Source organism: Eulemur rufifrons, chromosome 3 (genome assembly GCF_041146395.1).
Source record: "Eulemur rufifrons isolate Redbay chromosome 3, OSU_ERuf_1, whole genome shotgun sequence".
Lineage (NCBI taxonomy): Eukaryota > Metazoa > Chordata > Mammalia > Primates > Lemuridae > Eulemur > Eulemur rufifrons.
In genome coordinates, this window is record NC_090985.1 from 81,873,081 (window position 1) to 81,900,277 (window position 27,197).

At 40.1% G+C, this 27,197-nt stretch overlaps 1 protein-coding gene across 1 annotated transcript; it reads right to left on the minus strand.

The window, feature by feature from the left end:
- RDH10 (retinol dehydrogenase 10) lies at window positions 1–27,197 on the minus strand. The gene is made up of 6 exons (XM_069465524.1): window positions 26,591–27,197; window positions 24,760–24,995; window positions 5,271–5,369; window positions 3,901–4,046; window positions 2,165–2,296; window positions 1–2,057 (listed from the first exon to the last, which is right to left on the minus strand). The coding sequence occupies exons 1-6, from the start codon at window positions 26,877–26,879 to the stop codon at window positions 1,934–1,936; spliced, it is 1,026 nt and encodes a 341-aa protein (XP_069321625.1). The 5' UTR covers window positions 26,880–27,197; the 3' UTR covers window positions 1–1,933.

Consider the following 27,197-nt stretch of genomic DNA (forward strand, 5'->3'; position numbering starts at 1 on the left):
TGGAGATGGACAATCTTATAAGGGCAATAACAAACAAAAACAGAAATAGGTTTAAGTTACAACACACAAGAATAAAATTAAGTGTAAAGAAGACTTTCCTTAGGTTTAAGGTTGATGAATGGGTCGTTAAAGTAGAACAGATTTATCTAGGATTGTTTGAGTGTGCTCCAGGCTAGCTGGGAAGCAGACCGGGCTAACCTCTGAAAATATCTGTCCCCAACCCACATTGCTATGAGACCACTTCAAAGTACTTATTTAGGTCCATAATTGAAAATTAAGAGGCAGCCAGTGCCTCCATTGTTATAATGGCCTTGAGGTTTGATTATCTTTCATAAAGAGAAATTCAAACATACAATGAAGCTCTTCCTTAATTAGACTTGTGCCGTGTTGGAAACACCAGCAGCCAGCCAAGACCTTTCTTATATGTGGATATAGTGCAGATTTCATCTGCAGTGTAGTGAAATAAACACACACATAGTGTGATTCTGTTTTCCCACTTTTAGTGTAAACAAGCCTTTAATACAGTATCTAACCTGGGTAGATGGTAACATTGGCTATTTGACTGAATGGTACCCTGGGTTGTTAATATCTGCACCCCAACACAATCCCATTCAATTTTCTTTAAGGTGGGTATGACAAAAAAAGAACACAACGATTTCCCTCACAACACTGCTGATAACTAATAATCACACAGTCAGTTGCATGTAAGTTAATTTTTAAAATTTAATCAGTCCTTTATAAAACTTCCCAATTAGTAAAAGTTGGCTTATTTTAATAGCCTTAAACATTGGTCACTATTTAAACAAGACAGTCTAAAAAAAAGCAATCACATAATAGTTTATAGGAATTTACAAGTGGATGGTATACATTTAGATACAGAGGTAGAAGTTCACTTTTACAATGTTTCACTAATACACATATACCAAATTCAAGGCACAAAATAGTTTGCTTTACAAAAAAATACTGTAAAAATGTCATTTGCTGTTCTACAATGTGAATAAACCTTCCAAAAGAATCTTTACACCCTTCCATACATATTCCATAGAATAAGATTTTTCCCCCTCACTAATCATAGTTGGCACAAAAATGGGGACTTTTTAATGTAGAAGTTCCCATTTTTAGAAACTGCTTCTTTGCAGAGCTGCTATGTAGTCTAGATAAGAGTCCATCCAAGGAAATGAAACATAGCAACTTCCTGAGGAAAGGGCACTTTCTGTATGCAGCAAAATTCATAGGTAGAAAATGTACGATACCTTTTTGGATAACTAGGTCTCCAGACACTTCATGAAGTATTTCAGAGATAAATTTAAAAATTCAGCTAATACTTTCGTCATTATGACTTTAAGAAAGAGACCTGATCATCTTTACTGTAACACTCAGACATCATTTGCTTCAAATTGATGGAGATTTCAAAATTCCTTTTTAAAAGAGCTGAACATACAACACCATGAAAAAACCACATAGGCTTTGCAAAACTAAAACTTAGAAAACATTAGAAAATACAGCACTATCAGTCCTTGAAGATGCAAGGATGTCAACTGGCTAATTTAATGACAAGAATGAATAAGCTCTATGGGAATTCTGAAAAAAATCACATAGATGAAACACATCGTCGTTATCATTTCTAGACTTTCTGCTCATTAAAAAAATAATGGTAGCCTGAAGATGTCACACAGTGCTTATCTAAAGATTTGACTGGTTTTAGGGTTCTGTCTGAAAGGACCCTGTTGGCAACAACCTAAGCTCACTTTTACTGATCACATTTTCCAAGTACTCTAGTCAGTTAATTTACACTTTATTTTTTTTTTGAAAAGTTGATTAAAAAAAATCAGCAAGGGTTAGAATCCATAGAATGTCAGTAATGCTGATGTGAATTGGACTGAAACATCTTGATCGTCTTCTGGTAGAAAGGATATTCCATACAAAAAGATTCTTAGATTCCATTTTTTGCTTCATTATTGTTTGTGGCTTGTTTTCTTTGAGCAATAAAGGGATACATACACTTGTCCGCTCCTAGGAATCGATACATGCACACAACTGCTTCGAAAGGGAGGATGCTGGAAAAGGAGAGTCACAGCTGTTAGCAAACTCGGAGACTCGTGTTAACTTAGACCTTGGACAGGCACAGAAAGACTCAAGCAACGAGGGAACCCCGCCAAGTTACCTCTTCATGAAGGTCACGATGTACATGAGGCGGGGGGTGCAGATCATGGGCTGGTCAGTGAGGATGGCCTTCATGGCCTGCTTCACACAGTAATCGGGCTTCAGGGGTGGTAGAAAAGGCTCAATTTCTTTCCTTAAAGTTATACATTCAAAAATGAAATTAAGAATTTAAACAATAGGGAAGATTGGAGATACATATCAAAACATTTACAGTGATGTTATCTGTGTGATAGGATTTTGGGTACATTCTGTTTTCTCCATGGTGCTTTTCTGTATTTTTCAAATTTTCCTACTATGAACACATTTTATTGGCATAGTGTGGAAGACAAGCTAGGAAAAACAAAAAGCAAAATCGGTCTGCTTTTCTGTAAAGTGAGAAAGTCATGTTTTTAAGATGTCTTAAAATGTTATTTCAAATTATTTTTCCAATTTTTGCTCTCAATAGAAAAAGGAGAGGGTGTTTGGCATAGCAAAGACTAAACCTAACAAGATGCCAAGCTTTTAGTATTAGTTATAGTTAAAATGAGGGTGTGTAAACACTGGCATAACCTTTCTGAGTGAAATGAAAGTCAGCTATACACTTTCCAGGATGCCTGAATAGGAAAAGCTAAGGTATATTCTCAAGGGGGCTCTGAAATGAAGGGCACATAGACATCCCATTTTCAGCTTACTTCATTAAGTTACACGTTGAAATAACATAGTAACATAGTCTTCATTGTCCCACCGCAGCTTTGGACACCTGTACTTGCTGCTATGCTACATAGGAAACAGCTCCTTAGCAACTGGTTCCTAAGTACATAAGACGGAAAACACCAAAACAAACCAGCACACACACACACACACATCACACACACACACACACACACACACACACATGCACGCGGGTAGGATAAGAGGCAGAGCTAGAGTCCACTTCCCAGGTCAGACTGGGAGTCAGCCTGAGATTGAAATGACTCAAATCACCTTCCACCTACTCACTGCTGCTTGTTCAGTTCAGTATGTGTGAAGAATGGTCCCCAACTAACAGGGAACTGGTTTGGTTATCTTCCTTTGCCTTTCAAATTCACCCAAGCAAACATCTCAAAGCAAGCATGTCTTCACAAGTATCCTCTTAATGATTCATGGTTTTGTTTATTCTGCTGAGCTCAAGTCAGATAGAACTTGACATTCATACCATGTGCCTCCTTTCTACGTGGGTGGGTATTTTATTTTTTAGTAAATCTAAATGGTTCTTCTCATTCTGTCAGAATCAATCTAGCTATATACACTTGTTGCAAAAAGGAAGTTTCCAAATCTGCAGTGTAATAGTCAGCAGTCTTTTTAGAAGAGGGGCACGTTACTCTTCTGTGACAGTGACATTGCTTCACATTCAACCAAAGTCACATGAAGGAATTTTCTTCTGGAGCCTTTCTTTACCAACACTAAGACTAAAGAAATGAAATACCCCTTAAAGATGTAGCTTCTAAGAAAATAATGGGTATTTATGTTTTCTCCTTGTAGAGAAGCCATTTCCTATCTGATGTGTCTAGATCCATTTCTGCAAATTAATATTGGTGTGGCACCAGTCCCTCACTTGCCAATCTTGTATACCAATTTTACAGACCTTGACCAGTGAAAACCACAGATTAACTGTCAAATGACAGTTAAAATGCAAGGCCGACTATGTTTGAGGATCCAATTCCACACATTCTCCCAGTATCACTCTTTTTATCAGTAATAAGATAGGTTCTCACTGACCTGATTCGGCAGCCTCTGAACATGCCAGTGTCTACAAGGTAAGGGCAAACCAAGGTTGTTTTAATTCCATCTTTTTCAGCAGCCTTTAGCTCATGGCTCAGGGATTCATGAAAACCCACAACTCCAAATTTACTGGCGCAGTAATCCTAAGGTGGGAGGTGGGGGAGAGAACAGAAATACTAAGTATACGCCCAAATCCCTGACCAAATTGAAGCTTCCCTGGTCCTATTACTTTGGTTAGACGTTTGATACAAAAGGTTACAGGTGACTAAGCAAAGAAAAGGAAACCATTTTAAAAGACAGGTATCTGATGTGGTTCAGTGCAGAAATAATATTTTCAAAGCAACTGCAGAAACAGATGAACACTTTTTGCCACATCAACTAAATATCATATTACTTTGGGGGAAGTTACCACAAAGGATTCTATGAAAGCTAACAAGCTGAAGTTAAAAATGGAGAGAGGTTCACTTTGAAGTGTCTGGAAAATTTACAAATGGTCTCTTGTTCAGTAAAGGAGACTGAAAAACCAGTTTGTTTAAATTAATGCATGAAGAACAAAGGCAAGTCTAGCTTGGGTTGTAAATTGTTATGATCTGACTTTCTTTTTAGGGCAAAGGTAAAATAAAAATGATAACCATACCTTATAAACTTAAACTAGAACTTAACCTAAAGGTACACAATATAGAGAGAAAGTTCTTGCCCACGACCCAACTTTAAATTTAGGAAGGTAAATATAAATCCCTTGAATGTATAATAGAAGCTACCTAGTCTGTGTCCTTTTGCATGTTTGCATGGAGTGATGTTTTACAGACACCCGTAGGACAAACAGCACAGAATGATATATACACACATGGTTTCTAATTTGCATATAGCGAAGGGCAGGGTTTGATGAAACCCAGTTCTGCAAACTTACAATGCAGAACACCTGACATCGGCCATAACCACTACATATCATGAGCTAATCCGAGATAGCTCAGTTTTGGCAAGTTGACCAAAACAGAAGGTGAACCTTCAGCTTCATTTATCTGTCCCCTGCAGCACCGCCATGGCCCTCCATGGTTCCGTTCTTTACCCTGTGCCTCCCATCACCATCAAGCAAAGCTGCTAATGAATATGTCATTCTGAGGACTGGCCCACCTACTTCTCTTGCTACTGCTGCTTTGTCGAACTAGTCTAAGTGATTTTATAGCAGGAGAGGGAGAATTCCATCTCAACAGCTGGCCCTGGGCTACTATGGAACATCCTATACACAAAGTACAGGCAGAGCGCTTTCACGAATACACGCTCAGCAGGTACTCTCCTTAGGTTTCAGGTGTATTCAACACTAGATAACTGGATTAAATCTAGGAAATGCTTTATATCAGACAAACCTCAACTCCAGCAGTACTGAACAATCCCAAGGAACTTGCAACTGTCACAATATGACCATGATTAATCTCCAGCATCGTAGGAAGAAAAGCCTTAGTGGTCTGAAAGAAAAGTAAGATTCAAGCTTTAGAACCGACATCAGGAGTTTCATCTAAAACCCAACCCAAGATCACAAAACAAATTTTTACCCACATAATGTTATTACATTTCCCAATGCATATATAAATATTTTACACTTATCAAAACGAGAAGATCCTTTAAGGGTCTGGTTGACTTAGCATTGTATCATTGGCATGCAGGCCTATTATAACAGCCATAACCAAAAAGACTGTAACACAAGAGCTTTTGGGGACAATGTCCAGAGATGAAAAGAAAGCCATTAGGAGAAGGCTCTTAATCACCTTTCAAGTGACAGTTATCTGCTAATCTAAACTAGTCCTAAGCCAGAGTCCTTTAATGCTCATGACACTTCAGCACAGCTATCTCACGGTGAGAGGCCTCCAGCCTACCTACGGAAAGGTGCCTTGGATTAATATTGATGTTTGCCTTATAACTATGTCTATATAGTAACAGACCCATGACAGAATATTCCAGCAGCATGCTCCAGCATCCAAAGGTTTATTCACAAAGTGTACTAGCAAGAGGCAAAGTATTTTAGGATGTAAAAAACAAGGTGAAAGCACACAATCATTTTAATGAAGACTGTGTCATAATGCGAACTCTGTCCACCGTGGGGTTCGCTGCAGTGGCTCTCCCATGGACGCAGGTGATGGCCACTCCGTGTAGCAGCGTGTGTCGCACATGTTTCAGGGCAGTACTGATTTCTTACTCACTAAACTCTTTCCCCTCTAGCTCTCTTGCCTCCCAAATGCAAGCCTGTATAAAAAAAATTACTTCAAATTGCTTCAGATGATCTATTAACTACTCTTCCAGGCTCCCAACAGTTTTATAATCTGCTTCTTAAAAGAAAGCAGCAAAGAGCAATCTGTCTACTGTTGAGTTACATCCTACTGCCAGCAGTTTCCCATGATTTATGAAGTTAAAAAAAAAAAAAAGCAACACTACACAGCAGACTTAAGGAAGAGGTACATTCCCTTCTCACAGGATTTCCTGGCTAAGGTATTACTGAGCTTTTGCATGAATATCTAAGTTGTTATAACTTTTACACGTACAAGGTCAAAAACAGTGATTCCATTAATTCTGAAGTTCTTCCCTGCTCCAATCCATGATGCATACACTTGTCAGAGGGATCTTTGTGAGATATCCCAAGGTCTTCCCCAGTCTGTCTCCTGGGTCATCATGCAGCATCTCTGCCCCCAACTCACATCCCATGTGTCTGAGTCTCCTCGTTGGTACCTGTGTCATGCGTATTCTCACCCATGCATTTTTACCCACAAATACTTCCCTAACAACTACCCCCAAGCCCTTCCTATAGAAAACAAACTGTAAGATTAACCACGTATTTATATAGTCTTTTATGCTTTTCAAAGTGCTTCATATTAATTTGTCACCGCAGTCTCCCAATAATTCTTTATTGAAGGTACTTAAGATGTTGGGCCTTTATCTAATATTATTCTAGGCCAGCCTGACTTTGTCTATATTTCTCTAAGACATATAGTCAGTACCTATCATTCACCTTAACTTATTTGTGTGGCTGTCCCAGACTAAGCTGGAAGACCCAGGTCAGTCTTCCAAACATCAAGGGAGAATCACTACCCAGTGACAGGCATTGCAGAAGTGAGCAAGTGAACTCACTTCTCATGACTGCATTGCCCCAGCACACTGCCGAGGTAAGAGATACACGTTTCAGCTTGATTGTATTTCTTTGTAGTAGTAAACAGGAATCGTTAGGGTAATTATGATAATAATTATTATTTTGGTCTGCCCAATACCCAAAAAAGTCAAGAACTGGTACTTCACGTCATTATGGGTTCAACTTTAGGCTCTGTAATTTATGGCCATTATATTACAGAATTGAAATAAAGCAACATCATAAAGAAGCTTATATATTAACCAGAGATCATTTCTAGGTATTAAAAGTTTGTCTACTCTTGGAAGAAAGGGATAAATTTACTATGAAGAGTTCATTTATCTGTTTTAAAATTTCTGCATATAGCTAAACATAAGGACTTAGTAATATCAAATCCTAAGAAGTTACATGCAATATAAAATACCAGTAAGAATCTGCTACTTGGTGCCTGACAGACTGGGCTCCACGACCATGTCTGCTCACGTGGCCAGTGTCCACCCTAACTTAGCCGGTGGCTGGCTCTGACTAGGAACTCAGACAGCAGAGAGGGCTGGCTCCAATGACTGTCCCGGATTCACGCGCTATGGTCTTGCCTGCAGGTGCTAAATGACTAATCCAGATCCCTAGCGCCACATAAAGGTAGGCGATAGAAGATTAACAAGTTTCCAATTGTTTTTTAAGTTTAATTTGTTGTGAGGTTCTGAAACTGATTAATCTTCCCTCCCCTCTCCCCTGAAATTAGTCTTGGTATTAACTTATCCATTCAACAAGTAATTCTTGAACATCTCTTACATGCAGATACTGTGTTACAGCCATGCAATGAAGAGCTAGTCTCATTCTGGTCTCTAAGAAGAATTTATACTCACCAGAATTTAATTGGGTTAAATCAGTGCATTAAATCCAAAACAGTTGTAGTTTGTCCTTCACAAATGCAGGTTACTATGGCTGTATGTTCTAAAAAATGAAATTTGGGCCTGTTTCTCCCAGGTGGGACCTCCCTGCAACTCCAAAGTTATTTGGAGAGGAATCAAGCTACTGGTTTTGTATTTAAGGGAAAGAAGAAAACAAAAAAGAAAAAGAGAAACCAAAGAATCCAAATATGGCTATGTGACTAAAGTCTTTTCCAATTGTGGGTTATAAACATATTTTTCCGAAAAATATGTTTCAACTTTAATTAGCTGGTAAAGTGTGATACTTGTTTGTTTAAATATGAAGCTCGCTATTTTTTTTTTTTTAAAGCACGGTGGGTCAACGTTCAGTTTAAAACTTAAAAGGTGTGATTTCTTTGCTTAATCAGGGACAAATTTGGCCTTCTGTATAAATGAAGTCCAATATACCTTTGCGTTTTCTACATCTCAAGGCAAAGACCTACATTCTTTATTTAAAAAGGCTCCCCAATTGTAGGTAGTACTACAATTACAACAACAACTACTAACATCACAACACACAAGCTGTTGAGGAGACTGCAGGTGAGGTAAGCTATCCAAGGCCACAGTCAGCCTTGGAATTCACACTGCTGTTTTCCAAAGCTTGCGTCACAAACGTACTCAGCTCCTACCCTACGCTGCCGGGCAGAGGCAAGCCCGGGAGAGCACCCACATCAGGACTGCTCAGGTTTCTTTTAAGCCTGTGCTCAGGTTCCTGCTGGAGCACAGTACATGAGACTGAGCACCAAGGCTGTTAATCATTTCCTTTGCTGCTTGAACAGAGGCGAGCAATTACTGCTTGTGCGTTATTTCCACAACCAAACTCCTGCCTTTTGTCTGGGGCGAATTATTAAATAAACTTTGATCAACACTAATTCTATTCCTTACTTTGCAAGAAAAATGCTATAGATGGGTGACTAGAAAGCACTGTATTTTCAGGAATTTTCCCAAGTAACCTGACTAGTTTTCCTTTCTAATTACTCTTGCCCTCAACAGTCTGGTAGATGACATCTGAGATAGCACAGCATATTCCGTCCTTGACACAGCCTGACAGCACAAAGAGATCTGGCACTTTGCAATGAATTATTAATGTGCACAAATATTGTAGCATGTATGAGGTGGGGACCAGCAAAAGGTGAAGTGCTAGTTGCCATGACACCAGTCAGTTCAAGCTAAGGTTCATAATCTTTAACTTTGTCTCAAAGAGTCATTAGGAGAATATAAAGGGCAAATCTGAAACGCACACCCAAAATGGCTTAGGTATAAATTTGCGTGTGTGTTGCCACGGCTGGATCTGAAAGGGACAGATAATTCACTGGCCAACAGGACTCCTGTATGAGATCAACTAAAAGGATGGATTTTTCTAGATTAGGAGTTACCAACTAGTAAAGGGATCTCTAAAGGCAGTACATTTGATCAGTCTCCAGAGTTAGCTGGTGCCCATGGTGGTTGGTAAGGCTTTCTAGATGCTAAACCTAAGTCGGAGAATTGTACGCTATAGCTAGGTCCTTTTATTCCGATGTCTAAAAAACAGAGAATATCTAGTTATTCATCAGGAAAATATGGTTGACCTTGATCTAGGGGGCCTCAAAGTCAGTCACCAATATTTGGACTGGGAGGGTTTACAGAATTTAAAGTTGGAAGGACCTTTGGGATTTTCTTGTCTGCAAAAGAGAAACTCTTAGTAGCTGACTCTGGCTGCTAAGTGTGGAGCTAGAACTTTGATTACCATGATTAATTTTATCACAAGGTTCCAATACCATAAAGTGTTACCAGCTGATAGCTATGTGATTAAAAAGAAAAAAAAGGGCGGACCTTCAATGGACACTGACATTCCTATGAAACATGCTTAACAAGTCTAATATCTCCAAAGCTCCTCAGGGTTCTTCTTCAAAGCACTGGGCACTTTGAAAGATAACTGTAAAGGTCACATTTATAATATAAGCAAGAACTTCTTAAAACAGATGTGTAAGTGACTGCACATAGACACGAAATGTCATAGCTCAAGAGATCTTTGAAAGTTAGGTTTACGCCAAATTAACTTCCAACAGTTCCGACCCTCCAGATCATTCTTGGTGCTCTTAATGACAGACTGTGTGGTGCAGAGCCTGCAGCTGCAGTGTCAGGACAAATTAGCCTAAAGTTAAACAAAAGAGAATGTGAAGAAATGTGGTATCCGGCAAAGTCTGACTTTCGAAATTTCTAGATTGATGACATTTTAAAGGTGCAGGTAAAACACTCAGAATGTGTTTTCCATATTTGTAAGCAATTCTAGGTTCATGGACACTAAGGGAAAAGCAAAGTTAATCTCTCACAGTAGGAGAAGGCCTCGTACTGTATCTTTGTGCATTTAGGTGACTCTCCTGCGATCAATTCAAGAAAAGCCATCTTTTAAAAGAATTGTTTTGAAGTGTTTATCTCTTATTTGAACATCTAAGAAACAGGGTAGTATTCATTTTCAAAGGGGACCATAAATTATATTACGGTGGAGAAAAGATTAACACCACCAGCACCTATATATAGAGTACAGTTTTCTAACATTTAAGGGTTTTCAGAATCTCCAGGTAATAGCATTATATACAATTTGAAAAATGAAGAGAACACAGTCGAGACTCCACTGAACAAAGAACGTGACTGGAAATGCTTCCCATGGGTGAACAGCTTTCCTCCAGTGCTCTGCCTGTGCTGCTGCCAGCAACTTATCTTTATCAAAATCACAAAGGAACATTCTCCTGCTTATTTACAAGGCTGAAATGACATCTGGTGGCACTCTTCTCTGAGAACTCAGTCACTGCTCCCGGAAAACTATGATTCAACAGTACAAACTTTTGAAGGTGCTGGACATATAGAGAACTGTGTTAAAGAGGTTAATAGGATAAATCATTAATGTGTTCAAAGATTTAAAATGGTGACTAGCTAACCTGGGTAAAGAACACATGGCTAAATAAGTACTCTTATTTCTGTAGATTTAAAGGTATCTGCTTAATAAATACACTGGCCAAACTTTAGAAATTTTACTTTGACCATAGAAAGTATTATTTAAAAAACCAATCTTCATTACAAAATTATTTTTAATCAGGAAGTAAAGCCTAAATCTATATTTGCTATCAATATATTGACTTTAAATATTCTAGTTGCAGTTGACAGCAGAAATTCTGGCATTCATGTAGTTGCATAATAGCCCTTTCTTTCTTTCTTTCTTTTTTTTTTTTTTTTTTACTTATCCTCTTTGGGTATGTTTGCAGAGACAGAAAGGTCTCCTGACCAATTGTGCAACCGAGCCCCAAGATACTTAAACCTGGAACCACTCTTGCAGACTTAACAAAATGTTTATCTTAATTTCTATCAGATTGAGACAAAACATTCTCTTTTAGATATAGACAAGAGACTAGAGAATATGTAATAGTCAAATTTGTGCCAATGTTAAATCTGCCATCCTTTTAAAAACATTTATTATTGTGAGGCTACAGGGATTAGTTTAACATTTGAACAGCATCAGTAGTTAATACTTAACACACATGCACAAGACTTTTCCTACAGTTGCCCTGCAACCAAGAAGCTAATAAAAGAGCTAGGCTTTTCAAATGAACACCTAAATGATGACACCATTAGTTATTCAGCAAAAATAAATGCTTCATTAACTTGTCTTCCCACTGTTAAAGAATGGGCTGAATCTATCCCGAGGCAGCAACTCAGATATCAACATTCCCTTGCATTTTAGGGCTCGCTATTTAGAAATACCAGAAACAAGGTGACTTAAAACTCAATTTGTCTGGGAAGTACACTGGTCTTTGGAATTCAGAAACCCACATGGTCCTGACTGCCAATTACTTAACCTTCCTTTTGTTACTTGACCTCTCTGAATCTTGATTGAACTCATTTGTGAAACAAAAAGAGGAAATTGCCAAGGATTTTTTTTTAGCTCAAATATGTTACGATTTATATTCAATAATTCTTTCTTCCATTCCTACCACACATTCAAAATACAAGTTGGAACACTTGCCTAAGACTCGTAAATGACTCAATAAGCTATCAACTCCATTAGCGCAGTTGCCAGCATCTGGTGATCAGTAAAAATATCTACTCATTAAACATTTATATGTAATCATGTCTGTGCCTTTTAACATAATATAACTTGAATTCATGCCTCTTATCTATTAAAAAAATTACAAATTATCCGTGTGAAACAGTAATCGTTCCTCTGTGTTTTACTTGGGTCCATGGAAACTCAATGTGCTAAATGATGAATGCTGTTTCTGAAGCGCTGTTTTCCCTGATCTTTCCTCTGACTGGGCCCTGAATGATCAAAGGACTGTTCTATGACTTCCCTCAGGCTCAGGCCCCTCCCCCTATTTAATAACTTTATGGAATAATGAAAATAACCCACAAAATTGCAGCCAAATCGCCTGCCAAACAACAGCCTGTCATTAATCCCTTTGCTTTGCCCCAAACTCAAATTGCATCTCAGAAACTCTAATAAAGACAGATATTCCAAAGGGCAGAGGCTTCGGTTCTGCTCTAGTGACCAGTAACCACCTCCATGAGGCGTAAACACATACATGCGAGTGCAGCCACTGCTGGCTGTCTGAAGCGGCAGGACCCCTATGCCCTGGTCACCAGCACAGCTCCCACTGTCCCCAGGATCATCAACCCTTGTAATGCATAAGGGTAAATAGTTCAAATTCCTCCCTGCTTTCTAGTTTGTTTACTGTCGAGTCTTTTAAAAATATTAAAATCTTTACATAAACGAAGGACAAACATAATCAAAAGGTCACATCTGACAACTTTATTCTTAAGCATGCACTATAACAACTTAGAATTCATTCAATATATACAAGTGTTGAGGTAGACATTGTTAAAAAAACAAAAATAAATTTTTGGGAACCTCTTAAAGAAATGTAAGGGTTATAGAAGCCAACTTTTCTATAAATCAGTACTCTCAAACTTTGCTACAGGGTAGAATCACTCAGGGAGCTTTTCCTCCTGCTGTCCAGGGCACATCCCAGACCAATTATACCAGAATCTCCAAGGGAGAGAATCGGGCAACAACAGGCAAGGTTCCCCAGGTGATTCCAGTCATAGCCAAGTTTGAGAACTTCAGTGTTCCAGAACAGTTTCTCAATCTCAGCACCGTTACCGTTTGGGGGGTAATTTTATGTTGTGGGGACTGACTATGCAGTGCAGGATATTTAAGCAGCATCTCTGGCCTCTCTCCACTACATGCCAGTGGCAGCTCCACCAGTCTAACAAGCAAAATGTGTTCAGGTGTTGCCAATGGCTCCTGGGGCAAAACGGCCCTCAAGAGAACCACTCTCTAGAAGGAACGTGTACATTAGCAAAGCAAGTTCCATATACTCCAGTGATGATTTTCTCCTAAGCTCTAATTCTCACACTGTAATGACATTTTCCTTGGTTTGAAATTTGTTTGGGGCTGGAAAAAAAAAAAAAAAAAAAAATGGGCTCAAAACTTCACCATTTTTAGTTTCTACACCTCAAACCACCACTCCACTACTAAATTAAGAAATATCTTTGAAGGACAATAATTTTTTTTTTTTAAATTAGAGACAGGGTCTCATTCTGTCACCCAGGCTGGAGTACAGAGGCACAATCATAGCTCACTGCAGCCTTGAGATTGTGGGCTCAAGTGATTCTCCCATCTTAGCCTCCCAAGTAGCTAGGACTACAGACACATCCCACCATGTCTAATTTTCAAATTTTTTGCAGAAATGGGGTCTGGCTATGTCACCCAGGCTGGTGTCAAACTCCTGAGGACAATATTATCCAACAGCCAGTATGGTATATTCTAGTTACCTCGTGGAAGAACAATATTAAAGTGTAATAGAGGATAGCACTAATCATTTATCAATCACAACTCTGGCTAAACCACCCCAAATGTTATTACTAAATTGTGAGAACTAAAAAAAGAAAACTTCCCATTAAGTACCGCAAGTATGCGTGAGACACCATTCCTTCCGTTATCTAACAATACCGACTGCTGACACCATGCCAGGCACCAGGTTAGAAGTTAGGAGGGACGCACGAGACAGGCAAGGTCCTTGCTCTCCTGCAAATTAATTCCAGACAGCCATTCTGATCCTGGGCAGGAAGAACACAGTTCTTCACCACCTGGCCCCGACTTCCTGTCACGATGCTTATGGCTGTGGAAACTCCATCCTGGGCATAGCAACCAAGAGGAAGAGTGAGGTAAAGAGCACCTGGACTCATCTTTTTAGACACTGGACCTGAATCCAAATGAAAACAAAAAACAAAAAAAAAACCCAGACCAGGGTGGGCCCCAGAGTGCATGGTCTGACATTTCCCTAGATTCCTAAAAGGCTGGTTAGCTCAGGAGAAAAAAAAAAGGAGGGTGGGGAGGGTGGACCATTGAGAAAGTGGGAAGAAAAACAAGCATTGAAGAGCAGTTCCATCTCCACCTTGGATGTGCATAAGAATTGCCTGGGATCTGAATCAAATGCACAGTCTGACTCAGTAGTTCTGGAAACAGCCTGGGAGCAGCCTTTCTAACAGGCACCCAGGTGCTGCTCGTGCTGGTGCTCCAGGCCATAGGACAAGAACGTGGTTCTAGAGCCAGCCTGGGGAATCTGTCTACTCCAAACCTCAAGTGGCTTCAGACCAATTTCTCCTAGAAATTCAGTAAAACAGGCAGACCAATTTCTACCCACCCCCCCCCCCCCCCGTTCCCAGTGCCCCCCAATGCCCAACATTGATCCAGTAAAGACTACCTCGAATCAGCACCAGGAGCCCCCAGTGCTTTGAGTGGATGACTGTGGGAGTTGTGGACTGACTGTATGTCTATTTGCCTTGGATCCATTTTTAGCACTAGCAAGCCCTCAAGCCCCATTAGAACAAGCTCTCAGAAAGAGACCTAAAAGACTTCAAAATCCTTTCCCCTCATCCAGAGAGGCTTTGAAGGCTTAGCTTTCAAGACAGGGAATGTAGACCCTGTTAGCCCCTCAGCAATTTACTTCTTTCACTTTCCAACCTCACCTTGGACTAGTGAACCATAGAGGCTTTTATGCTTTGGTAAGCCTGTGAGGAAACTCCACTTGGGAAAAAATTACCCCTTTAGAAATCAGATGTTTGGGCCATAAGTTTGGACACGTTATCAGCCAGCCAAAGCTGCACAATTTTGAAAATCCATGATTAATGTTTCAAAGGCAAAGCTTGTGGAGCTATCTGGAATTCTGATCCCATAAGATTATTATATAACAGAATAAAGGTTTTACATTTTCCAGGAGATAAGCTAATAAAACAAAATAAAGTAAAACCATACTGTTACTGAAATTTTGGTACTAAGTATTTATAGAACTTTGGTCAGTCCTTATAGAAGAGCCCTTTTCAATCACTACTTTTCTGTGTCTAGATTTTCAATGCTGACATGCAACAAGGAAGAGAAGAGAGGAGGCTTGGTGACCAAGGATGTACTACACTGTTTCCAAGGAAATAACTACCTCAAATATAGACCACGGAAAATTACAGAAAAGGCATAGACACACATGAGTTGGGCTTTGGTAAAAAAAATTCTAGTGTAGTATTGGTTCTTCAGGCTAGAATTTTACATGATTGTCTAATTTATAGAGCAAACTTTCTGGGGATATTAAACAAGGGTTAATCAGTTATTACTAAACTAACTATGCTAATAAAAAAAACCCCCAACACTTGAAGATTCATTCTTACATTATACCACAGGGCAAAAACCCAAGTGACTCACAGGAAAATCTACTGTAGCAGGAGCTTTGAACATGTAGCCCAAATAAGTATTTGTACAGGCTCTAACCTGGAGTCCCAGACTGAGGGTCTCCATCCTAGGGCCTTCCTTCCCTGGTGGAGACCTTAGGGAAGTCCCACAACCTCTCTTGGTTTGTTTCCTCATCCATAAACATGGAGATAATGATTCTACTTAATTCACAGTCACTATGAGGCTCAAATGAGAGTACAGTGTTTATGAAAAGGCTTTGTAAATTTAAGTGCTATATAAAAGTTAAGTAAATGTACACAAGGCTCATTAAGCATACATTTATAGGCTATTTTGGTTATAAGTGCTATCTATTTTTGGTTAGGTTGTTGCCTCAAGTTCCTGCAATTGCTGATTCTTACTATGTATGGCTCCCTGTCCTCCCTTCCCTCCACGCGGTGCCAGACCATACTTCCGGTTAAAACTCAGTATCTGGCCACAAAAAGAAGTCTCAAAAACATATTGCGAAGCAGTTGCCTCAGGTGCCTCATCCCTTTCATCCAGAGTTCTAGCTGATGCTGGAAAACAACAACAAAACACTTTGCAATAACACCTCTTTCCTAATCCTTTTCTTCAGACCTGTTTTACTGAGAGCAGAAAATGACTATTATAAATATAAAAATTACAACGTTTGAAGGGTCCAGCACACATAAAAATACTACAAGTTGGTACAGAATTATTTAAAAATAATTACACCTTACATGGTTTCTCTTTCCCAAGAGATTGTAGAACTACTCTGTTTAAAAATCCTTAAGAAATCAGTAGGGGGCAGTATGTTAATTACAATATGCAGGTGGGAAAATTCCGGGCTTTGATTTTTTAAGTTTCACTTGTCCTCAAAATACCCATGTGTTTACATAAGTTACACTACAAATATTTTCCTAGTTACACTGATTTGGGAAGTGTTATTTCGAGCCCCATTGTTTAGAATAACACTAAGAAGCTGAACCATGTTAATATTCAAAAATTCCAGTACTAAGCTATTTGGAGGAAAGGCAAGAAATTCACATTTTATGCAAGCAGCAAATAAGAGACAAACACTTGCGGTTTCCCCAAACCAAAAAACACAATGTTAACACCGTTGCTACTTTTCACACATTTTTGTGTGATCTTTGAAAGTTTCACAGACCAAGTAATATTTTGTTTCCAAATGTGAATTCATTGTAAGTGGCTTGTCACTGTAAGGGGCTAATTTGACAGCACTCAAGGTTGCAGCAGTAATTACCCTTACTTGTTAAATATTCTAGCAGCATTTGCTGCAGTGTTGAAAGTTTTATGATCATTATGAGAGGATATTCATTTTTTTTCCCCTGTGGTTCACTTAAGTTTAATTTCAGAGCATTTAAGAAAATGGTCCCTGACAGGTGTGAACTTGAGTTGTAAGAGAATTGACAAATAAATTAAAAAAGAAGAAAAAATTCAAGAATACGCCATGCTAGAAAAGCTCATGTTAGCGTTCCTTCTGATGAAAAGATGCCCCTTGCATCCCTCCAGCATGGAGATGGCATGAGCCTGTATAAACCCAGGGATCCAGGTGACAGAAATTGGCCAGCCAAGTATGTCAAGGTAAACATGATTATATCCTGAGGCCATGCTCTGCCAACCTATATTCTGAACAATGGCATCTTAACAGCGTTAAGTCATGATACAGGGAAGTTTCTGAGGCTGCCCCATTAAAGTATGCTTTACCTACCTGGAAAGAACTCTTCTGAGTTATCTTCCAATTATGCTCAGATGGGGTCTCAGCCTGAAAGGGGCTTCTAGGTCAGTTGATATAATCTAGAAGGAGTTAGTTCTTATAGCTAACTGCTATACTAACTTCTGAGATAAGAAAGATTAACACATTTTAATCTGATCCCTGGAGTTACAGGCTCAAAACATTGGACTTAACCCATTCAGCTGAGGCAGGGAACAATTCCCTATTTCTTAAGGACTATTAGATTTGTCATACTTCAAAGATTAGTTACAAAAGGCCCTTTCTCTTAGGAAAATACTGGTTGTATGTGTAGGAAATAAGATATAAATCCACCCTGCCAGTACACCCCCTAGTGGAACTTCAGCATAGTACAGTTTGGGGTTCAAAAACATACCAGGTATTTAGGATTTACAGGCTGGAAGAGACTTCCAGGTCCGGTGGCTGTAACTGCACCATAGTCACGTCCTTTCTACTTATTATCGGGCAAGTAAATAAAGCACGTCATCTATACTTTTACCCATATAGACAGATATCTGAATTAGACTGAGGCAAATGGGCTATTTATCAAAATTGAAACAGGCTTAATTTTAGTTTCTGAAAGAACTAAAGCAGAAATTTTAGATGAATTTGCTATTAATATTCCTTAACTCAAGAAAAACCTTAAATATAAAGGGGTTTCCTACTTAAAATTCTTCTAACTCTCAAGTGAGGTTATTAAATTCCTTGAAAGGAATTTTCTCAGATTGCCATGGCTTAGATACATTCAAGTTATTAATACTAAAATCAATTCACTGGAATTTGCCAAAGATCTTGAAGATCTGAAAAATGATCAGAGTAAAAACAAATTTAAGGGAAGAGAATAAATTGACAGAATGTGAACAGTTATGCATTTAACCATAGGGCTTGTAGCTCCTCTCTGGGACCCAGAGACCCAGCCCTGCAATGAAGGGCTGAGGACTCTGCTGGCACTCTGCAGCCAGTCTCTTTGAGAAAGCTATTCAATCAGTGTTACCATTAGAACGCATCCACTTTGACATGTCCTATAGATTAATTTCTATTTGGGCAGATAATGGCTAAAGCTCCGGAGGTAGAAATAACGAGGGAGAAAAAGACCAAACATCGACTTTGGTTCAAGGAATCAAGATAAATAACACAACTCGCTCCATGATCAAACCAAAAAAAGGCCATTCCCTGAGCCAAGAATTTGATGACTATTCTACAGAGACTGCCACCTTAATATATAATATTACTAAGTCAACGTGAATATATTTTGAATTTGTGTTTTTCTTTCTCAGGAGTAGTGATACATTTTGTCTAAACTATTCAACTTCTATTGTCTCCCAGTAAAACAGAATTCAAATGGCAGGACAGTCAGACAGAGGCTCTTGTTTGAGGCATGAGTGTGCAGGGCTCTCTGAGGGCACAGTGAGGCGTCTGCCCGGCTGGAGTGTGGAGTATACCACGGGACGTAATAGGTGCTGAGCTGGGAAGGCAGGTGGAAATCAGCTTTGGAAGGCCCAGGATGCCATGCTAATGAGCCTGGACTTCACGCTGTGAGCAATATGGTCATGCAAGGGTTTTAAGCAGTCATATAACAAATTCAAGTCTGCTTAGATAACCCTAAGTTGGAGGGCAAAGAATGGAACAAAGAATTTCAGAGGCTCTTTCAAGAGTACAGGCATGAGGTGACGGAGGCACACACAAGAAATGGGATTGGAAAGGAGGGCATCAGTCGGAGCACACGGTGGCAAGAGAACAGTCAGGATTTGGCGACCCCTGAATGTGTGCAAGATGGAGAGGTGAAAATAATGCTGGTGTTTCCAAGCCTGGTGACTGGCCGCACCAGGGGATGCAAAAGGGGGCAAAAAGGAGTGAGTTCAGATTTGAGACATGTAGATTTTAGGGAATGTGTGAAACAGCCAAGACAGTTGTGTGAACTTGGGAACTATCCTCGAAATCACAGTTGAAGCCACTGCAGTAAATAGATTATCCAGCTAGATAAAGGTGCACAGTAAAAAGAGGTCCAAGCACGCAATACTAAAGATTCACTACAATTCACAGGTGGGGAGGTTAAGAAGACTGCGAAGGCAGAAAGAGAAGCAGGAGAAAATGGGCTTATCATGGAAGCTAAAGCACTTGAGTGTCAAGGAGATGGTCAAAGGGTCTCATTTTTAGAAAGACGAAGCTGCTTGGTGTTACTTTTTCATTTAGCTTAGAAATTATGACATCGGTTACATAGCAGTATTTTCTAAACAACTGAGACAGACACAGATTAGAACATAAATCAAAGATGCTGGGAAGTTTTTTTATATTATGTAGCATTTGGTTCCCTGCTTACACTAGTTATGTACAATGACACCATATAATGTCATAGATTTTGTTTTCTAATAGATTTGGGCCCAACATGTAATATATCAAATATAGAAACCCAAAGTTCAGAGAACATGTGATCCCATTTTGTGTATATATATGTATACAGTCCCAGGCATCTAAGTAGTTGCTATCAAAAGAGATGTTTTACTCCATTTTCAACTGTGACCACAAGAATTAATAAGATAAAGTATGCTTATCCCATGTCAATGTACAACTCATTCAACATACAAAATGTATTTCTAAAGCTCAAATATTTTTATACATACGACGTTTAACAACAGAAACCAGTTCTAGTGCAGACTTTTAGGCCATGAATTCCAAGTTTTTAGTAGCTATCATGAGGCAGGGAAGCAATATTCTCTATAAAATACTTACTTGCACAATTCTTAATATTATGGTATGGAGGAGGAAATATTGGCCAAATGATTTTATATGAATACTGTAGAAATGATTTTTTAAAAATTCTAAATCCAAGAGACCTTGAACAAAACTAGGTTTCTGAAACCAGAGAACAGAGGAATACAGTATGTGAGATTAAAAACCAGTAAATCACATAAGAACTTAAACATTAATGATTAGGGACCATTCATGAGATATTAGGTACAACCGTAGCACTAATGTCTTTAAGTGCTACATTACTCAGATCTAGCTGGTGGGCTTTCACTTTTCCTGGATGGATTTTAACTAAATAGACTTTAGACATTTGGATATAGATAAATGCCTAATTCAGTAATTAGTATTTTAAAACTGTGAAACCTTTTAAGTTAAGTGGTCTATTAATTAACTACCAATTATCTTGTCTGACTACCATATCAATAGAAGTAAATTACCGACTAGCTACTTGACAGATTTAGTCCTTTACCATGCAAAATTTCTTTGGAACATAAAAGGCCTGGAGTTAAATGCTTTTGCATCCCCCTTTTGGTTAATCAGGGATCAATTTGCTGCTCACATATAAAAAACGAAATGTAGCTCTTTGGTCAAAAAAAAAAAAAACTACAGATAAACTTTGATTTTTAGAAATGACAAGATTCTACTGAGGGAGTAGAATCTTTAAAAAATAACACGTGAAACAATATTAATATTTTGGAGGAAACATGGGTTTACATGAAGGCCAACTTTCCATATTTCAAAGCAGAACAGAGAGAGGTATTTTCAAGTTTTTGCATCTCACTAAGATACAGAGAGAGCTTACATGAACAATTCCTACACTAGAGTTGCAGTGCATGATATTGCATTCATTCTGCATGGTCTTGTCCTAACTGGGAGTACTTCACAGCAGATTATGCTGACTAGAACCTACCCTAAATCTATTACTTCTTGACTAGTGACCAAGAAAAGGTTTCTGGGAGAGCTGCTGGTGATAGAACAGCACTGGAAGAAGTCATAGCAGACTTGAAGGCTGTATAGAATTATGCCAGGCACTGTAAAGGCTTCCAAAGTATATAAAAATTATACCTGGCTAAGAAGGAAAGAATTGCTGTAGGGGTCCTCTCCTTGAAGACTGGTCACTGGGAAGCATGAATTGCTGCTCCGCACTCAATTGGAGCTTGATTCAAATTGGTATACCAGCCTTCTCAAAGTGGCTAGCCTCCCCTCAAAGAGCAGGGTAAAAATGAGAACACAGATGGGGCAGGAAGAATGGAAAAATTATATAGGAAAGCAGAAGATACAAACAATAACAAATGTGAGCCAGCCCCATTTTAAGATAACAATCTTACATGGCTTGAGTTAGTCCAACATAATGCTTACCTTTTAAAACTTCAGAACACAGACCCATATGACTGTTCCCTGAATAGATAATCTTCTAAATATTTAAGCAGAAGTCTATCATTATCAAATATTGAGTGACTTAAGAATAAAGTTCTGTTTCAGGCACAGGAAAACAAACAGATGTGTATAACAAACTGCCTTCAGACAGCTTGCCATCCACTTTGGGAGGCAAGGCACACTGCATGAAAAGTTATACCACAGAGCATATACTATGCACCAAAGGATGGGAATGACAACAAATGCTTGGAGAAATTAATGGAAAGAAAAGAAAAACCTTAGACAAGTCATTTAACCACAGGTTCATTGGAAAACAAAGGGTTGGACAAGAATGTCTCTGTGGATCGTTGCAGCGCTAATACCCAAAAAGGCCAGAAGGGCTGGAGTGGGAGGGAAGGAGTGGGAGGGAAGTTATATTGAGAACTTGAGCTAGGCTTTAAAAGGCACATGGAATAGAGGAGGAGGGTGTTCCAGGTAGGGGGAATTGTATTAGGAATGGTTTGGAAGTGAGAGTACCCACAGCTTTTCACTGGAAGTCCACATGGTTTTCTATTTCACTGTATGTGACTTTAACTCTGAGTCAGGGTCAACATACTATTTGTTATTTTATGAAAACAGACATTAACTGCTACTTAGACATCTGGCTCAAGACGATCTGTTCAAATGACTGAACAAGTCTTTGCTCAGCTGATCTACTTTTTAAAATATATGGGACAACTTCTTTTCCCCACCCAGATACAGTAAAAAGACATACTCATTATTTTTTCTGGAAGGGAAACAGCACATGCCAATGTCAACATATCTTTGAAAAGTTACTACCAACATTTTCACCTAAGAGGACTACTAGAAGGGAAGCTGAATTCAGGTGGCTCTTAGAACACTATTTAACCCCTGCAAAAAAAAAAAAAATTAAAAATTTAAAAATCCCTGTAAAAATTACAGTAAATTGTCCTTTAAATTTTTGTTGCTAAATCTGAACTTCTCAAAAGGTTTGTAAATCTCAGCAAAAAGTCAGAAATTCCAACTCTAAAATGAATTTTGTGACTCAATATTGAAAATAAATTCTTAGGTTTAGATGCTTAGGGGAAAAACAGCTGGAGAATTCAGGAGCCTCCCATATTTTAATATGAAGTGACATCATTCTGTCAAGGCTTCCAAGAACTCCCTAAATTGTGTGGTTAAGCAACATCTCAAAGTACAGTGAGGACTCAAGGAAGGTGGTATGTTCCTCCTTGGTACACAGATTCAGTTCCAGAATAATTTTCTGTTAGGGATTTCATTAGATTTTTCTTCTTATGTTAGAAAGTAGCCTATTGTTAGAAGTACAGTATATCAATTTATGTGTTTTTCAAAGCTAAGGCTATGGATTTTCTGGGCTTACCACATTCTAGCACTCATTTTATCAGATGTCTTTCTGGAGCTGTTTTCCTGTTATAAATATTTAACTGCAGATTGTACGAGGTTTCTTTAAGAACTTCGGTTACATTTGAAATTTTACAATTCAGCAAAATAATCATACAGAGAAAGCAGGCAAGACAGCTAAACTTCAGAGTACTTGGTGTAGGTAAAACTTTACAGTTAGAAAGTCTTGCATTAACTCAGTCAAAGGTTATTGGGGGAAAAAGACAATCCCAGCGTCTGTGGTTCATAACTAACCTCCTGATAGCTCTGTATCTGTTTCAGGCTGACAAGTCAACTGAAATAAACTGGAGTTTCTATGGCAGCTTCATCCTTATTATTTTTTAAATATGAAAACTACATTCCACCTGCAATTTATCTATGTCTTTTATTTCAAATGGTGGTTGTTTATTTGACTCAGAATTACACACACACAAAATTTTTGATAAATTCCACTGCCAACTTTGTTCAGTTGGACTGGCCTTTACTCATTTAACCTGCCTCTTTGACACTTGCTGCCTGTTTTTGTGGACCCAGTAACAGCAAAGACTTTAATTCCATTCCCCACCCCCAATGCATACAACACACACCTACGTGCATGCACATACAAAGGCACGCTTAAATTCCCCTGAACTGTATTTAGTGATCTCCTCACTCATTTAAAACACAGATATGAATTGGCTCAGGTCATTTGAATGTTCATTTCTAGAGGTTTGGAAATGAATGAAATAAGGCTCATGTTTAAAATAAAACATTAAAATTACCTTCCTCCAAGATCAAAGGTTTGATGTTCAAGGAGCAACATTTGAGTAAGTACTTCTAAAGCCAGATTAAGTTTTTAAGCATTTGCTAAAAAATTAATGAGGTTTAATGTGACCTATTTAGGAGAAACAGTTCTTTGTTGTGTTCTGTCAGAAGGCTAATCCGCCTATGGAAAAAAAAAAGTAAAATCCTATCTCCTTACCCCTTTCTCATTGGATCCTACCTGCCTACAAAAGTAAATATAAGCAAGAAAAGCATAGAGTGTGTCAACAGTGTACAGAGTTATAGCAGACAGCTTCACACCTACCTTTATTGAAGATAAGTTCAGCTGAAAAACTAGGGTTTCTGTGCCCCTAAAGCAGCAGAAGCGCCCCCACTACCCAGATGCGACAGTCACGCTGATAGGCAGAAGCTGGCGTTCTTAAACCCCCAGCTCGTCAGGTCTCCCAGCATTCCTTTCCCTCTCTGTGGTCCTGTCACGGTGACTTCTGTTCTCATTTGAGAAGCACCTTCTAACCTGAGAAAGTCCTGAGGTGTCCTCAACTGGACAATGCCATGGACCCTGGGGATGGTCAGAGGATGTTAAGTGACTGCCAGGGTGGCCTGACCACTCCCAGTGGACCACAAATGCTGATCTCAGAATCTTTAGCACTTTCCAAAATGTGGCTGAGTGGTAATTTGGAAGCCTAAACCCTGACTTTAGGAATTCATAAGAACAACCAATGTTTTATAAACTCAACAGAAAGTAAAATAAACAAACCCAGGGTTTTATGCTCCCTCTTGTTATTTTTATGGCAATCTTTCAAACTAGTTCAAAATGTTCAATCCTCTACCCCCCTCAAGAAATTCTGAATTGGGGGAAGTGGGGGGGAGTACAAAAGAAAACAACTATTTAATAGTAACCAGCATACACTGTAATTCACCATGGGGGAATAGCTAATTAGGAGACCTTGTGGTGAAAGAGTGCAGGTGGCTTTCAGGCTGGCACTGAAATCTCTCCCCTTCCCAACCTTCTCATTGAGGAGGGCCCAGCAATAAAAACAAGGATGTTTATATTTACCCAGAAGTGTGCATGGCAATTGACCATCATGGTTCTCTCAATGAGCTCATCAGGACATTCCAGAAGGTGATGCCCAGAGACCACGCCAGCATTATTGACCAGGACCGAGACCTCGCCAACCTCCTTGCGGACCCTTTCAGCGGTCAGGTAGACATTCTCCCTCTTCCCCACATCACAGGTGTAGGTAAAAACCTGCAAGTTACAGTGGGGCAGAATTTCTTCCTCACCATTTCCAGCTGTCCTCAGAAGTCCAGATGAGGAGAAAAACGGAACAGAGAAGGGAGTGCACAAAGTGAGTCACATGGCAATCAATAGGACAAAGATCACACAAAACCAAAATACTACAGTGAGTTTCAAATTTCTAACACTGTAAGGCTTGCCAATGACTGAACTTACAGCTGCCTTCCTCCCCTAAAAGTCTTTGGGAATTACAGCAATTTACTGGATAACTTTGCTTAGGGGAAAGTCATGTAATTGTGACAAGTCCAACGCAAGTAGACCACATGGGATCAGCTTGCTAGAGCTAAAGACACCTGCAAAGAACTGATCTCAGCCCAGAGAATAACACACACACTACACAGTCCTCTTTTTTTTTGGGAAACAGTGGCCTGAAACAGCTCTTAATCTTTAGTAGAGCACCCTCAAAATGGAAACTCACTTCAAGGCTCACAAATCAAAACTATAATTAATAATCTGAATTCATCCAAAGCCAAGAAATGAATCTAAAGTTTCTCATGAACAAGGTCACTTGTTCTAACAGGGGTGGCTGAATCCCCTAAGAAGTACCCTCACAAATCAAGTTTACAGGTAAATATCCAATCTTACCACATATGGACTCAAATGATTTAAAAACCAAAATCTCTTCCCTGGAAAATGAATACCCTTATCTTTTAGGTTTGGGCAGAGAGCACAAAAATCTGTTATTTGCTACCCCTCCATACTACCACCGAAAATTGAACATTTTCAACCTTAAATCCAAAAGGCAGGTGCCAGTAAGTTTGGTGACAAATGATCAGTGTAGGGGAGAAATGGTACCCAAGTCAATATTCTCCATAGTTCAGTGTTTTCACTGGAAATGAAAAATTTGTCAAAAAGCAAGAGCCATTATCAAATTTCCTGGGCCAATACTTATTATTGGTTATGGACTCTGCATTGTTTTTTTTTTTTTTTTTTTGGCCTCAGATTCAGGTTAGTTAATAAGTATACAGAAATACAGATTTCCTGGGGTGACCAAAAACATGGAAAAAGTTTACAATAAAGCTTAAATCCTTCAAGTGCTTTCTCTTAAGAGGCCGGGCATGTCTCCATCAAGCTCAGAGAATGTAACTAAAGCTGGCGAAACAATGTAATTATTTACCCCGGCTAAAGTTATCCTGAAATCATCAGTACTGCCCTAGCCTAAGCGGTTCGGACCACGGTAACACAGACACATGCTTCAGTCGAGTCTGAGAACAACTTCCCAAAGACACTTCAGTTTCTCATCGCACCGCTTGCAAGTCGGGAGTGAGACATTTCTTTGGGATCCAAACCTGTGGTAACAAGTTCTCTCTGTCTTCCCTACTCTTGGAGGGCTTAGGAACCCCCACAGTCATCCCCAGAGACAGGACCTCCGTTAGGACTGGCTTTGGCACACTTTGCCCTTCCACACAGAGAGGTGATCATGCTCCTTTATCAGAGAGCAAATTCCACTTGCCTTCTAGAAGACGGGTGGGGTGTTCTTTTCCTCGAGAGCGGGGCTGACCATGGCAGTGGGGTTTGGGGGCCTTCCGGGGTGGGGCGCGGGGTGGGGACAGGCTTGACCCAACAATGCTCGGGCGCGGGTCCGAGTTACCTTGTAGCGCGGCGGCGTCGGCCGCCTCCAGGTCGCGGTAGATGTGGCGCACCATGCCCGCCGTCTCCTCGTTGCTCTGCGTGTTGATGTCCCAGAGCACGAGCAGCGCCCGGCGCCGGGCGAACTCGAGCGCGAAGAGACGGCCCAGGCCGCTGCCGGCCCCCGTGATGAGGCACACCTGGCCCGCCACGCTCTTCTCCTTGGGCCGCACCAGCCAGCGCGCCGCAGCCAGCACGAACGCCCAGAGCACTTTGAAAGTGACCACGAAGAACTCCACCACGATGTTCATCGCGACGCCCGGGACCTCTCGCGAGCCCAGTGCCCGCGTCTGCACCCACCCCGCGCCAGGCAGCCCTGTCCCCGGCCCCCCGGGCGCTTGTCAGAGCGGCCGGGACGAGAAGGCAGCGCCCCGCGCCCGCCCCCGAGGTGCCCGCCGGGCTGGAGTGCGCGGCGCCGCTCCCTGCCTGCGCGGGGCCACTCCCGCCCGGGCTCGGCGCGGTGGCCCCGGGCTGTGCCTGCAGCGGCAGCCGCCGGGCTCGGCGCCTCCTGCCGGCGGCCGCCCGCCCGTCCCGCAGCGCCCGGCCGGCGGGTCCCGCTGCAGTGGCGG

What these genes read in the sequence shown, in the direction of transcription:
- RDH10 (XM_069465524.1), bottom strand. Translation starts at nt 26,879, where the DNA reads ATGAACATCGTGGTGGAGTTCTTCGTGGTCACTTTCAAAGTGCTCTGG. An exon ending in ATTGCCATGCACACTTCTGG is followed by an intron (nt 5,370 to 24,759) that starts GTAAATATAAAC and finishes CTTTTCTTTCAG; the next exon opens with ACCACTAAGGCTTTTCTTCC. An exon ending in ATCGTGACCTTCATGAAGAG is followed by an intron (nt 2,058 to 2,164) that starts GTAACTTGGCGG and finishes CTCCTTTTCCAG; the next exon opens with CATCCTCCCTTTCGAAGCAG.